Source organism: Nematolebias whitei, chromosome 9 (assembly GCF_014905685.2).
Source record: "Nematolebias whitei isolate Nwh7 chromosome 9, NemWhi1, whole genome shotgun sequence".
Taxonomy (NCBI): Eukaryota; Metazoa; Chordata; class Actinopteri; order Cyprinodontiformes; family Rivulidae; genus Nematolebias; species Nematolebias whitei.
The window spans coordinates 34,316,855-34,330,045 of NC_056506.1; the positions used below are offsets into that span (position 1 = coordinate 34,316,855).

Sequence of the window (13,191 nt, forward strand, 5' to 3'; positions counted from 1 at the left end):
ATGAATGCGGCCATTTATTTTCAGAATCAAAGTTTAACATCAAACATTTACATTAATTTGGCAAAATATGAAAATAATAACAGACAAGTTTCACAGATAATGAGCTTCAATCACGCGGCGGTGATTTAGGACTTTGCTTCAGATATTTCTAAAATATCTGTACTGATTTTAAGAGAAAGCAGAGTTTAAGATGAAGTGGAGATTTATCTTACAGAGAGATATGTGAGGGAATTAATATGTTATGACCAGAACGTGCACGCTCCATCAGATCTCAGCTTGCCTCCGGTACACTTTAGTCGAAGAAGAAACTGTTACCTGGTTGACGTGAATCAGCTCGGTATAGAATCCTTCAGACCTTTCAGCGTCTCCGTGAGAACTGCCAAACCCTCAGAGAGTCGTACGTGGTTTGTTCAAACAGAAGTTATAATCCCAACATCGTCACTGTATTCTGTATTCCAACGGAAGCACTCTGGGCTTCAGACATCAGAGTTTTCCCCATCAGACATCAGAGTCTTCAGACGCTGAACTTCTTTAGACTCTCCAATTCTTCATCTCCTGCAACTCTTTCAACTCCTCAACCCTCCTTACCTCCTTAACTCCTTCAACTCTCTGCCATGAACTGGGAAGTTGCCACATTTTAAATGGGTCGACTTCCGGGTCATTTGAGAGCTTTTGATTGGTCGATGGACCAGGAATAGAGGTGTGGTGTATGATGTAAGATGTTATTAAAAATCAAGGATTGTTTAGTAACGAACAGAAAGATTATTGTAGGACTTCAGACTTCGTGGAGTCTCACACTTATAATCTTCTGCAAAAGTTTAAACATGACATCTTTCTCGGTAAACATTTTAGTTGACCGAAAACCGACCTTTAACATACTTACATTGCAGACAGAAAAATCAAGAAATGCATATTAACCTGATTTCTTCTTTGAATGAGGAATAAAAATCATTACTTACTGTTTATGTAAAATAAAAATGAGTAGTTCTCTTCAACCTGTAACTTTGAGTGAACTAACACAATTTGATTATCAAACATTTGTAAAACAGTGATGATTATAAAAATTGTCTTTTCTGCTTGATTAATTCAAGAAAGAGAGTCACCAGATGGCTCAAACTGTATTCAGATCAATGAAATAACAGTCTCTGTCCATCTGATAGATTTGAGGTCATCAGGGTCAGATCAGGGTCAGATCAGGTTCACTACACAGTAAATGGCAACAGCTAAACGCACTGAACACAGTTACAACTCATTGTGTGTAACACTGGAATGCAGCCACAATTGTGTGTGTGTGTGTGTGTGTGTGTGTCAGCAGGCAGCAGCTGAAAATACACTTTAGGATTTCATCCTAACAATCATCAACCCCACCCCACCATTATCCTTTTAAATTCAACTCCTCCTCTACACCTCACACCACTGACTTCTGATTTCACTCACACGCGTGGACACAGATAACCTAAAAAAACCTCCGACTGATTGTTCTCGTGTGTGCACATGCTGCTTTGTCTCAGACCGTGCTGTGCAAACACACTCATGGATTTCGGACCTCGGTGCTCTGTGCTTCTCTTTGTAAGAGCCCTTATCATTTCTACTGCAGGTAGGAAAGCACAGCTACAAACAGGTTTTGCATGGCATGATTCAAATAAGATAAATTGGACTTTTATTATCAAATAATATTAATATGCACACAACCCTCTTTTTCTTCCTCTCCCACTCACATTAATTTAACCATGATTTATGAGCAAGATACAGTAATAAGAAAATATTTTCTCTCAAGACTTAGAGCTTTCTTTGTGCATTTTTCTTCAGAATCGACTCCAATGTTGAGGGTGACCAACTCTCATCATGTTGCAAAGTCTTCCTGTCATTTACACTAAGTACCAGAATATGATGCAGCTCATCAAGGAGTTTGTCAAAGCTCCCTGGTATAAAACAGTGAGGACTGAGAGGGGCCTCTCTGAAAGAAAATACAATCTCTGCTGTTCAGGGTTTTACTGGCTTGGTGTTTATATTTTTATTTTTTTACTTCCATGAGAGATCAACTGTTTTGTAAGCAACTGAAACTTTAGTGCTGCTGACCTTCTCCAAAGAAGAGTTGCTGATGTTCATACCATTTCCTAAACTCTACAATGAGCTCTTAAGTTTTGTTTTCATTCAAGCTGGGTTCCTCACACCAGCTCACTGTCCCACCTCAACTCCATAAATTGTTTAATCGTTGTTGCTGATGGGTCTCATATTATTGTGTCATCAGCAAACTAGCTGGTTTGTGCTGAATTTAGCACTGATGTCACATGTCAGTGGATTAAAATGCTAAAGACCGAGTACACATCTTTGAGGGACCCCTGTGTTTGATAAAGCACGATGTCTTATTGCTAACATGGGCTGTGTGTTGACTTTCTGCACAGTGAGATTTTCATTTTAGGTAAAGAAATATAAGAGGCCTCCATCTGTTTTCTTTAAATCACAAACGAGAAACTACAAAAACTTCCCAAGGATAATTCTTTTTATCTTTAAAAGGTTAAAAATATGATTATAACAAGATTGTGATACCGTTATCAATCTTTGCTCTACAGTAGTCCCTTGCTACTTTGCAGTTCGACTTTTGTGGACTTTTTGAGGACTCTTTCGTGGTTTTGCAAAGTAAGACTGGACATGACACACAATTGGCTGATTATTTGAAATACAGATATTTTTAATGATTTAGCACCTGATGCACCTGTGTGCAGCCCACGGATGCAGGGAGAAGCTCCCCCCCTGCATTTCTCCTCTGTGCTGCAGTGGCTTCTTGAAGGGTTAACCCTTTGCTGTGGGGGGTGGGGGGTGGGGGGGTGGGGGGGTGGGGGGGCTGGAACCTATCACCTGTGATAAACAAGAGACTACTGTAAATCTACTGAAGACAGAATGATACTCTGATACTCTCCTATTGTGGGGGTTACGTTCCAGAGGCTCCCGCAGTAGGTAAAAATCTACGAAGTGGCAATATGCTTATTTTATTTTTTATATATATTCAAGGCTTTACAAACCCTTCCTACACTCTTATTAACTTTCCCCATTCTCTTATAAACACTTAATTTGCTTCATTGGCTCTTAAACGCTTTGGCGATCGCAATGAAGATGATGACGATGAGATGAATGTACAGTAGTGTACAAAATGTACAGTACACACAATATAAACAACTGGGTTTAAAATCCCAGTGATAAAGTGAAGCCGCTAAAAGTGAACCGGAATATATTGAAGGCTCACTGTATTTCTTTGTGTGTGTTCCCTAAAGTATCTGCGGTCAATCTTGAGGGAGAACTTTTCAAAGATTTGATGAAGGGCTACAACAAAAATGTCCGGCCAATGGAGAAGAATGGAAACATCACTCAGGTCTTCATCAAGATGACACTTACCAACCTCATCTCTCTGGTGATCAGTGCTCAGTCTGATGTTTTTTCATTAAGACCAGTTACTGCACAGATTATTGAGCTTATATTGTTTCCTTACCTCAGAACGAAAAGGAGGAGGCCCTGATGACCAGTGTTTGGATAGAAATGGTAACTTTACTCGTGTTCATCTGATGAGTATTTTCATGAAAAAGATCAAAGGTCAAACCAAGAGATTTCTTGTCTTCAGGAATGGTGTGACTACAGACTTAGGTGGGACCAGCCACCTCGATCAGCTCTATATGGAAACATAAAGTCTCAGCTGCGGGTTCCCTCCCAAAACATCTGGCTGCCTGACATCATATTAGAGAACAAGTGAGTGTGTTCACCCTCGTGCATGATCACATCAGGAAGAAGTACTGTTTCTCTAATAAGAGGGGTGTTTTATTTAACCCACACAAAATGAGTTTAAAACAAAGAAACTGAAAAAATATTAATAAAACTCTTGCAACCTTGAGAAAAACCTCTACATATTCTTTTATTTTATTTCAGTAAAGGCAGCATGGTGGTGCAAAGTATGTGGTTCTATTGTACGCTGGCGTCCAAAATACTTATCTATAAACAATTTATCTGATGATAGTAAAATCCTACAGAATTTCCAACATTTTGTACTAAATTATCAAATTTTCCAAACACTAAGGTAGTCAGCAAAAACTTTTTTTTTTCTGAATTTCAGGTTAGATTGAAGGTGATACACCTTAACATACAGAAGGATCACAGCAAGATGTTCTTGAATCTTACACAGAACTTTCCATATAAAGACCACCAGTTTATAATGTTTGTCAGAATGATCACAAGTAGACATGGAGCTTTTTTATTCATGTTTCATTACTGATTTTAAATTAATAGAAAATCAGTCAATCTGGTTCAGATGTGAACAAACTGACTAGGACCGCCTTAAATCTGCACATGAAGTGTTCCTGATTGAAACCTGATTTGTGCTGAAGTATCAACCGTACTATAATCATTTTTGTTGCTGTTTGCAGTGTGGATGGACAATTTGAAATAGCATACTACTGCAACGCACTGGTGTATCCTGACGGCTGTGTTTACTGGCTGCCTCCTGCCATCTACCGCAGTGCGTGTCCCATCACTGTAAACTACTTTCCCTTTGACTGGCAAAACTGCACCATGGTTTTCCGGTAAGTACACAAGCTGCCAGTTTTTATCATCTTGTTTTCTTGCGTATTAAAAAATCATATGTTGTTCTGAGGACAAATATGTACAGTGTGTGGTCTGAACAGTTTATTCATCCACACAGGAAAAGAAGTAGTGCACAATATGTTAAATGAAAGTGTGGATTTGGCAAATAATGATAGATCCATACATCCATCATCCATTATCTTTACTTGCTTCTTCCATTTGCAAGAAGCTGGGACATCAAATACAGGCAACAACAGTGGAGCCATAGTGTTATCAGGCAGTTGCTCGACAGTCAGCTAGAACAGTGTGTGGAAAGTCAGATGATGCACTGCGACTGGCAAAACTGCTGGAGGGTTTTCTGCCAATTTAATGAGCTGTCAAATCCATTAAGTACTGATATTGTAGTCTAATATGCATCTGCTTGATTTATGGTCAAAACAGGTGTGAAACAAAAGCCAGAAATCTGAACTAAACTAAAAAGAATACAGAAAAGAAAACAGGAAATGGAGCTGAGATGCATAAAAAAAAAAAATAAGTAAAGCTACTCAAACACACAGCATATACATTTATCATCAAAACAATATTAAGAACAGAACTAACATATTCCAGTTTCATTGTCCCCCGTTGTGGAGTGAAGAAGGGGAACTGGGAATATACTTCATCTGTCTGTTCATTAGTGCATGTTGTGAGCATGATAACTGGAAAAATAAGTGAGGTACTGGCTCCTATTTTGGTTGTGGCTACATCTAGGCGTAAGAAAGATTCCTTCCAAAAAAAATCCAAGATGGCTGCCACCATATGTATATATCTTTACCTTGTGAGATGGTTAACTTGAAAGATAAACAACATGCAGATTTCCATTTTAGTGTGTGGCTGAATCTAGGCATAAAAAGGTCACTATCAAAAATTGGGTTGCCATGTCAAAATCTAATCCAGAAAAACACTCATCTCGAAAACTAAAAACATTCACAGATCAAATTCCTCAGTGACATTGGCGTACCCCTTGTTTCTTTAAACACAAAATCAATTTACTGTTTCCAATACAGAAAATTATTTTCAGATCCCTTTCCATCATTCAAGTAAAGCAGAAGTGATTGTGTTTGCTCTGGAGAAGGCCCACATGTCTGCTGTCTGTGTTCAGCTCCCAGACTTACAGTGCCAATGAGGTTGAGCTGGTGCTCCAGAAAAATTATACTGGTAATTACACACTGGAGTGGGTGGAGTTTGACCCAGAGGCTTTTACAGGTACAGAAATATTTGAATATCAATATCAATGTTTGTTTTCAAAAGCACTCACCAGTCCTGGTCTCTGATGGTTTGTAGAGAATGGAGAGTGGGCCATCAAACACAGACCAGCCAAGAAGGTGATCAACTCTCAGTACACTAGAGATGAACTGGAGCACCAGCAGATAGTTTTCTTCCTCATCATCCAGCGGAAGCCTCTTTTCTACATCATCAACATTATTGCTCCCTGTGTGCTTTTCTCCTCCCTCGGCCTTCTGGTTTACTTCTTACCTGCCAAAGGTTCAGATGTTTCCTACATATTCAGGCCTCTGTTCCAGCAGTGTCATTTTACCTCTGAGTGTGTGTCCTTTCATTGGTAAATCTGACTGAATCTTACAGCTGGGGGTCAGAAGTGCTTCATGTCTATTGCCAGCCTTCTGGGCCAGACTGTGTTCCTCTTCCTCATTGCTAAAAAGGTTCCAGAGACATCAAAAGCTGTGCCTCTCATTGAAAAGTAAGTTCCTGTGAGTTATTTATGTGAAGTTTACCTTGTACTGATCTGAAACAGTGCTGTAAGAGATGTCTCTTGTGAATTTTTGACTGAAGGTATCTGATGTTTGTGATGTCAGTGACCACCATGGTAGTGATGAACGGTGTGATAGTCCTCAATGTATCTCTGAGGACCCCCAACACACATAAAATGACAAATCAAGTCAGAAAGGTGAGTGTCAAGGTCACTTCTTCGGACATTTTCTGAAGTTGCCATACAAACATCTGAAAGTGTATTTGTGTGACCTTTGATCCTGTTTCTCTTCATTCTTTGTCTCTCTGTTCTGTCACTACTTCAGCATACTTTGTGCTTTTTGTACCATTCAAATGTCAAAATGTTCACCTCATTCAGGACATTCTGTTTATGACTTTTGAGTTTTGTGGCTTTTATACTTTTCAAAATGTTCAATTTTATTCACAGAAAAATCCACATAGAAATTTGAAATGTGTACTTCATTTAAAAACATTGATCTGGTGAAAACTACTTCAGCTACTTGCTCTACTTTGTCGTTGTACTTTTATCTAACTTTTTACTACTTTTAGTTTTGAACTGGGGCTTGGCTACGTGGAGTAGAGTGTGTAGCACTTTACTACTTTAGCTTTGCGCAAGTGCTTTGCAACTTTCATAGTATTTTGTTACTATTAGCTTGTAGCATTTTGCTAGGTCTAACAAGCATTGTGGTAGGTCAGCAGTTAAGTGCTGTAGCCTTGTAATCTTGGGGCTGCTGGTTTGAACCCATTTTGCGTCAAGAAGGGCATCCAGCGTGAAGAATTCCCAAATCACCAAAGTTCATGCTCAATAATCCAGGTAAAAAATCCAACACTGTTCAGTCAGGTCATCTGGACAGTTTCTTCTTTTACTGAGACATTTTGTTCTTCACTTCCTCAATCCCGAGAAGCCACCAAACAAAACTGATTCCCACAAACAGTATTCTCCATAGTGGGGGAAAAAACAGTTTGCTGGTGCTAAGACGGCCTCTGGGGCCCGCCCTCTCCTACGGGGCCCACCCTCTCCCTTGTCCTTTAAAGAACGAAATGGCTCAGGAAAAAAGAAACCGTCCAGATGACCTGACTGAACATTGTTGGATTTTATATCTAGATTACTGAACATGAACTTTGGTGTTTTGAACCACTTTGGCATGACTGTCTCAGAGGAGTTGACATGGGAGAGGGCGGGCCCTGGAGGAGAGGGTGGGTCTCAGAGTCCATTTTACAACCAGAAAACTTTTTTTTTCCCCCCACTATGAAGTATGTTTTTTGTGGGAATCCGTTTAATTTGGTGGCTTCTCCGATTGAAGAAGTCCTTTGAATGAAAGATGAAACGTCTCAGCAAAAAAACAAGAAACCGTCCAGATGACCTGACTGAACACTGTTGATTTCCCAAATCTTTCATGTTGCAACCCCTGCAGAAAGGAGCAGCCAAAAGAAACTTACTTTTAGTTTATGATACTACTTTTAGCTTATAGCTAGTGTTTTGGTACTTTTGGCTGCTACCATTTTGCTATTTTAAGCTAAAATTGAGTTGGTTTTACCTTTGAGATAGCATTTTGTTCCTTTAAAATTTTATCGATTCCTTTAGGTTTTAGCTAGTATTCTGCTTCTTTTTAGCTTTTACAATTGAGTTTCAGCCTTTTCATCAAATTTCTTCAGTCTTTTAGCACTGAGCATTACCACTACATTGTCACAGAAAATGTATTTTTCTAGTAGTTTTTTTGTTTCCCTTGAATCCCATCTCACCCTCAGATCTTCCTCAACATCCTGCCTCAGCTGCTGAGGATGAGGATGAAACGCTGGGCAGCAAACAGTGACAGACGATGTCACAGTGGGGGCGATGAACCCATGTCTGCAGACAGAATAACCCGCAGGCGCCGCAGCTCGGTGATTCTTATGACCAAAGCAGAAGAATATTCACTGAAAATGGCTCGATCTGAGCTCATGTTTGACCAACTCAAACAGAGGAATGGGTTGATGAGATCCGTGCTGGAAAAGCTTAGTAAGCATTTGCACATCTTTAAAAGTGTGTGTCTCATGACAACATGAACATGAATACCTGCTTTGTTTTGCGCCCAGACGACGGACTGTCGGGGGACACAGCTGAGCGGCTTAGTCTGAGTCTGGCACAGGCCTCTCCAGAACTGAAACAGTGCGTAGCCTCCTGCAAACACATTGCTGAGACCACAAGACAACAGAGCAACTTCCAAAGTGTAAGCTGTTACAAATATTTGTCAGCTTTCATATTAGATGTTTTATTGGTTTGTTTTTTGCAAAATCATCTGTAAATAAAATATTCTGTTTTGTAAGGGTTAATGAATTGACCTAGAGGACTTGTAGAGTTTTTAAAGGTCATGAGGGTGTGATGACTTCAGATGTTTTGGTCAAATCTTAAAAATAACAGTACAAGTAGTTTTTTAGTACTGATACTCAGGGTATGTGTTGTGAAGGACACTCAACTACTGTCAAACTAAATTTTAGCCTAATTTCTGAAAAGCTGACAGAATTATAGCCATTTTTGAGTTAGCCAACACTGTTCAGCTGTGGTGGCCATCTTTGTTTGAATATTCTCCATAAGATAATCAGCGCTAGATGTCTTTATGTTTTATCTCATTGTTCACTTTAAGTGTGGTGTCAGAAGCAGCATGCAGTCAGTCATACTCTATCATTTGACTTAATCCTAGGAAAATGAAGAATGGTTCCTGGTCGCCCGGGTGATCGACAGGGTCTGCTTTATTGCTATGGCACTCGTGTTTTTCATCGGCACCGCTGGTATCTTCCTGATGGGGTATTTCAACCAGCCGCCTTCCGCGCCTTTCCCTGGGGATCCCAGGAAGTATCTCCCTCCATGAGAGAGCACTGTTGTAGCTGTGAACAGGGGTGGGGGAGCAGACCTTATGGCATGAGCCAGGAGGAAATCGTTCTGATTTATTTTGTTAAACTAAACTGAGAATCTGACAGGATGAATCTGTCCATAAGGTCTGGGGCTTAGATAACGAAGACGGAGCGGTAATGGATATCTGAACTATCACAGCATCCTCAGCACTTGTTTATGATGACAAAGTATCAACAGTATAACAGTGGTTGTGAACTGGAATCAGCTGTTAATGACTTTTGAAGCTGTCCAATGTTTTGACACATTCCCTAGTGCTGTAAAAGAATAAGAAGTCTTTCCATCTCAGTGTTTCTTAATATGCTAACTGCTATAAAAGATCATTCTGAGACACAGCGTGTACAGACATGAATACATTTGTTGGTACCTTTAAAGCTCATTGAAACAATGCTTCATTTACCATTAAAGTTTATTCAGTTCAAAGCAATTGTCTACTGTATGTCTGCATGCCTTTAGTTTGTAATACAGTAAACAAAAACTTCAATATAAAGGATTTGTTTAGATAGTGGTTTTGATAAAGTTTTGTCATGTTGAATATCTTCTTGAGGCCGAGTTATTTCCGGCCTCCAACTGAAACACAATCGCACTACACTACCCCCCCACCTCTGGAAGCAGGATTTCAATTACATGGCTGAGTGATGCTTTTCTATAGCACAACAAAAGGCAGATCCGGCTGGCTGAGATGGAGTTGGGCTGAGACAGAGAAAGTTGACGTGAGACATGCACACACACATGCACAAAGCACATGTGAATCCTCACGTACAGGTGGTGAAGAGGCTGGCGTATAAACACCTCGGATCATGACTGCTTGCTGGAAGCTGGCTGCTTCAGAACCAAGAAAGACACTTTTGATTGTGTTTCTAACTTTTATATTTGAACGTATGACATTGTTTGGGTGCCACTTTGGCACTGGAGGCAGCAGTTTTCTTTGAAGCTGTCAGCGAAACTGCTCTGAAAGGCTGCTGGGTGACATGAATGTACAAGAGACTCAGGCTGGCTGCGATGCAAGGGCTGATGTTTATTTTGCTGCCAGGGAGCTGAAGCAAGTTCCCTCTGAGAAACACTGAAGAGGGAGCCCCGTCTGTAAACGAGGAGTTTACCCTCACATCTTCAAGCGTGTGTTTAAGGTAAGGGCTTTTTTAGTCTTTAAATGTTTATAATGCAGGTTTATGCTTTGAAAATGTGAATAATCTACATCTATTTACAAGCTCAGCAATAAAGAGCATCACACTTTATAGGATTTTCTCCTAATCCTCTTAAAAAATTAGATTTTATGCAACTTGTGGACAACTGGAATTGAAACGTCATCTTTGTGTGACATGTCCGGTGGAGCGTCATGTCAGCGGTGACCAATCAGCTTGCTCCTTTTGGTCGACTTGGACGTGAGAAGCACATCCAGATGATCTTCAAAGCATTTAAGAACAGATGCGGGTCTTCCTGCGTGGGTCGGACTGGAGAGCTTCCCGACTGGGGGTCTGAAGAACAGCTGTCAGATCGGACGCTGCAGGAGGGGATGGAGGATTTATGTGTTCAGACACCGGGAGAAGTAAAAACCCTGGAGGTGGAGGAGCAGAAACGTGAGGATACAGGAAGCTTGGACTTTATGTCTGTGCTGGAAACAGCCAGTCAGATTCATATCACAGCCAGACCAGAGCTGCAAGGTGATGATGTGTTGCATCACATGTTAGTGCATGCAGATGTGTTGGCCTGGGTTGTGCATATTTGTCTAGTAAAGTAGAATATTGCCCTTTCCTCACAGGGCCACAGTGTGTCTCCAGAAGAGCCTGCAGCATCACGACAGGTGGCAGAAGATCACAGCAGTTTGTGGTTGTGGATGGTGCTCATGTTTTAACTGAGAACATGAAGAGCAAACATGTGAAGTTATTTGATGTCTTGTCAGGTTTTGTTGACCTTCTCTTTCTGTCAGAGAGCTCCTGTGTGTGCCTCCAGTGTTGCGGTCCATCTCGATCCTGCTCCCTGAAGGAATATGACTCTCAGGGACAGCAGGTTTTTTAGTTCAAAAGACCCTTTGGGGTCGACGCCTGCTGCCTCGGGTGCTGCCTGATGGAGATGAGAGCACATTCACCTCAAAACCGTCTCATCGGCGCAGCATGTCAAAGGTACAGCAGTCTGGGTTAGATTTGATTGTTCTCGTCTCAGTACTGACAAAAGATTTCATGGTTTTATTAACTTTTTTATGTTTATTTATCCTCTATCCACCCATTTTCTGAATGCACTTTGCAGATACATAAGCTGAATAAGCTAACAGATATTTAAACATATATCTGTTCAAATTAATTTAATGTTTAAGTTTATTTAAAATGTATTTTAGGGATTTATGCAGCCAATAAACTTAACTACCTTTAACTTATTGCATTTAAATGATACGTTTTTTGCCAACAAAACTTGTACAGTTCACATTTTGCATTAAACAGTGCTCCTATAAATGGCCGCCTCAAATATGAACTGAATATAAGAAAGGCACAAGGGCTTGATCGTCACTTATGACATCATTACATGAAAAAAGAAAAACACATGAGGAAAAAAGAAAATCCAGAAATGTTGCCACCATCTTTGAGCCTGTGGTGATTTTAGATTTAGAAATTGAAAAGGGGAGCGCTTATCTGATGTTTTAATTGTGCACATCATCACGCATCTTGATTGGTTTTAGAATAAATCATTATGTGAGAAAACTAATGATAAAAACTTAAAGCAAACTTTACATTACAAAGAGCCTGTGGCTCAGCACAAGAGCTTGGTCTGCTGTATTTAGCGTCACCATTCAATGCACTGTATGACATGACAATTTTCATTTTAGTTCCCAAACAATTTTAAAATGTTGCCCCCCCAAAAAAAGAAGAGAATAAAATAACATAATGATAAATGTGCTTTTGTCCCAACTTTCTTTCAAAATGTGCTCCAGGCGGTAAACTCAGACTGAAGATAAACCAAGATCAACTTTGTGTGATTTGTCACAACTTGATATGTAATTCTTAAATAGGATATTAATCAGTTTTATTTCCATCCTAGATGTCATCAGTACCTCTCTGGAAACTGGGTTTTGTTCTGAGGCTATACTGTAAAATAACACTTACCATTGTCAGGCTGAACAACTATCACATGAGCCTTTTTTTCCATGTTCCCTGTCTCTGCCCACCCTCAGCTCAACTAGCAGCTTTCTGTAAATAGCGGCCCGGGCGTAACCTGAACCTGAGAGAGTTCATGAACTGACCAGCTGTCTGCCTGGAAATCCAGAGAGAGATGTTTTGGTCCTCTCAAGGAAGGAATGTGGCGTTACTGATGGGAATGAAACGGAAAAAGGAGCTCTGTTAGGCAAACCAAAGCACTTCCATCTTGGGGTGGCCTAAATCTGACTCCAGGATTAACTTGTAGAGTTGTCTAGACTAGAACCCAAACTCAATGAAGTTGTGTCCAGTTAGATTTCACTGACCAGAGACTGATTTGATATAAATATTCTGTCAGTTGTGCAAGAATCCTGCGCGTTATCTTCTGGGTTCCTCTGGTTGAGTTGTTTGTCATGTGGAGCATGTTCATTCCTCTCCTGGAGGTTTGTAATTCAGAAGGAGCCTCCAAAGTCAGAATCTAGGGCTCCTGCTGCCGCTGCTCCTCCAACCACCAGGTCCAGGTATCCAAATCATCATGATCCACAAGTTCATTCAACCTTTATTTAGACAGGTAAGTCCCATTGTGCCTCGAGGACTCATTTACAAGAGAGACCTGATTTCAACAAAGAAAGAAAGTTGCGCCACTGTTTGGTATTTGACTTGAAAACGACACAGCAGGTGGACTCCAACATTGGGGAGCGAGTGGGAACAATAAGCAAGAAGTGGCCCGGGTTCAACGATGAACAGAATATGAATTGTGAATTTTGGGGTGGACGGTGAGTAAAGTTTTGTAAACTGAGGGCGATTTTGTCTTTTGAATTAATGCATCAAATAAAAATC

General features: G+C 40.4%; 2 protein-coding genes across 2 annotated transcripts; both read left to right on the forward strand.

Moving 5' to 3' along the window:
* The first annotated feature begins 1,533 nt into the window (after positions 1 to 1,533).
* chrng (cholinergic receptor, nicotinic, gamma) lies at positions 1,534 to 9,253 on the forward strand. Its single transcript, XM_037681687.1, has 12 exons — positions 1,534 to 1,597; positions 3,273 to 3,409; positions 3,493 to 3,537; positions 3,617 to 3,741; positions 4,413 to 4,568; positions 5,711 to 5,814; positions 5,893 to 6,093; positions 6,193 to 6,307; positions 6,400 to 6,514; positions 8,086 to 8,335; positions 8,413 to 8,546; positions 9,018 to 9,253. Exons 1-12 carry the CDS (start codon positions 1,534 to 1,536, stop codon positions 9,183 to 9,185), a joined length of 1,614 nt encoding a protein of 537 aa, XP_037537615.1. The 3' UTR covers positions 9,186 to 9,253.
* Positions 9,254 to 10,562: 1,309 nt separating this feature from the next.
* LOC119414233 (phospholipid scramblase 1) lies at positions 10,563 to 13,135 on the forward strand. Its single transcript, XM_037681332.1, is given in 6 exon segments — positions 10,563 to 10,887; positions 10,986 to 11,063; positions 11,154 to 11,346; positions 12,767 to 12,872; positions 13,030 to 13,112; positions 13,114 to 13,135. Coding segments are annotated over 6 exon segments (807 nt in total).
* The last annotated feature ends 56 nt before the right edge of the window (positions 13,136 to 13,191 follow it).

Bases quoted from the DNA above. Each gene is read 5' to 3' on its own strand.
- chrng (XM_037681687.1), top strand. From the start codon at position 1,534: ATGGATTTCGGACCTCGGTGCTCTGTGCTTCTCTTTGTAAGAGCCCTT. The intron at 3,538-3,616 runs GTAACTTTACTC...TCTTGTCTTCAG, and splicing joins CCAGTGTTTGGATAGAAATG to GAATGGTGTGACTACAGACT. The intron at 6,308-6,399 runs GTAAGTTCCTGT...TTTTGACTGAAG, and splicing joins GCTGTGCCTCTCATTGAAAA to GTATCTGATGTTTGTGATGT.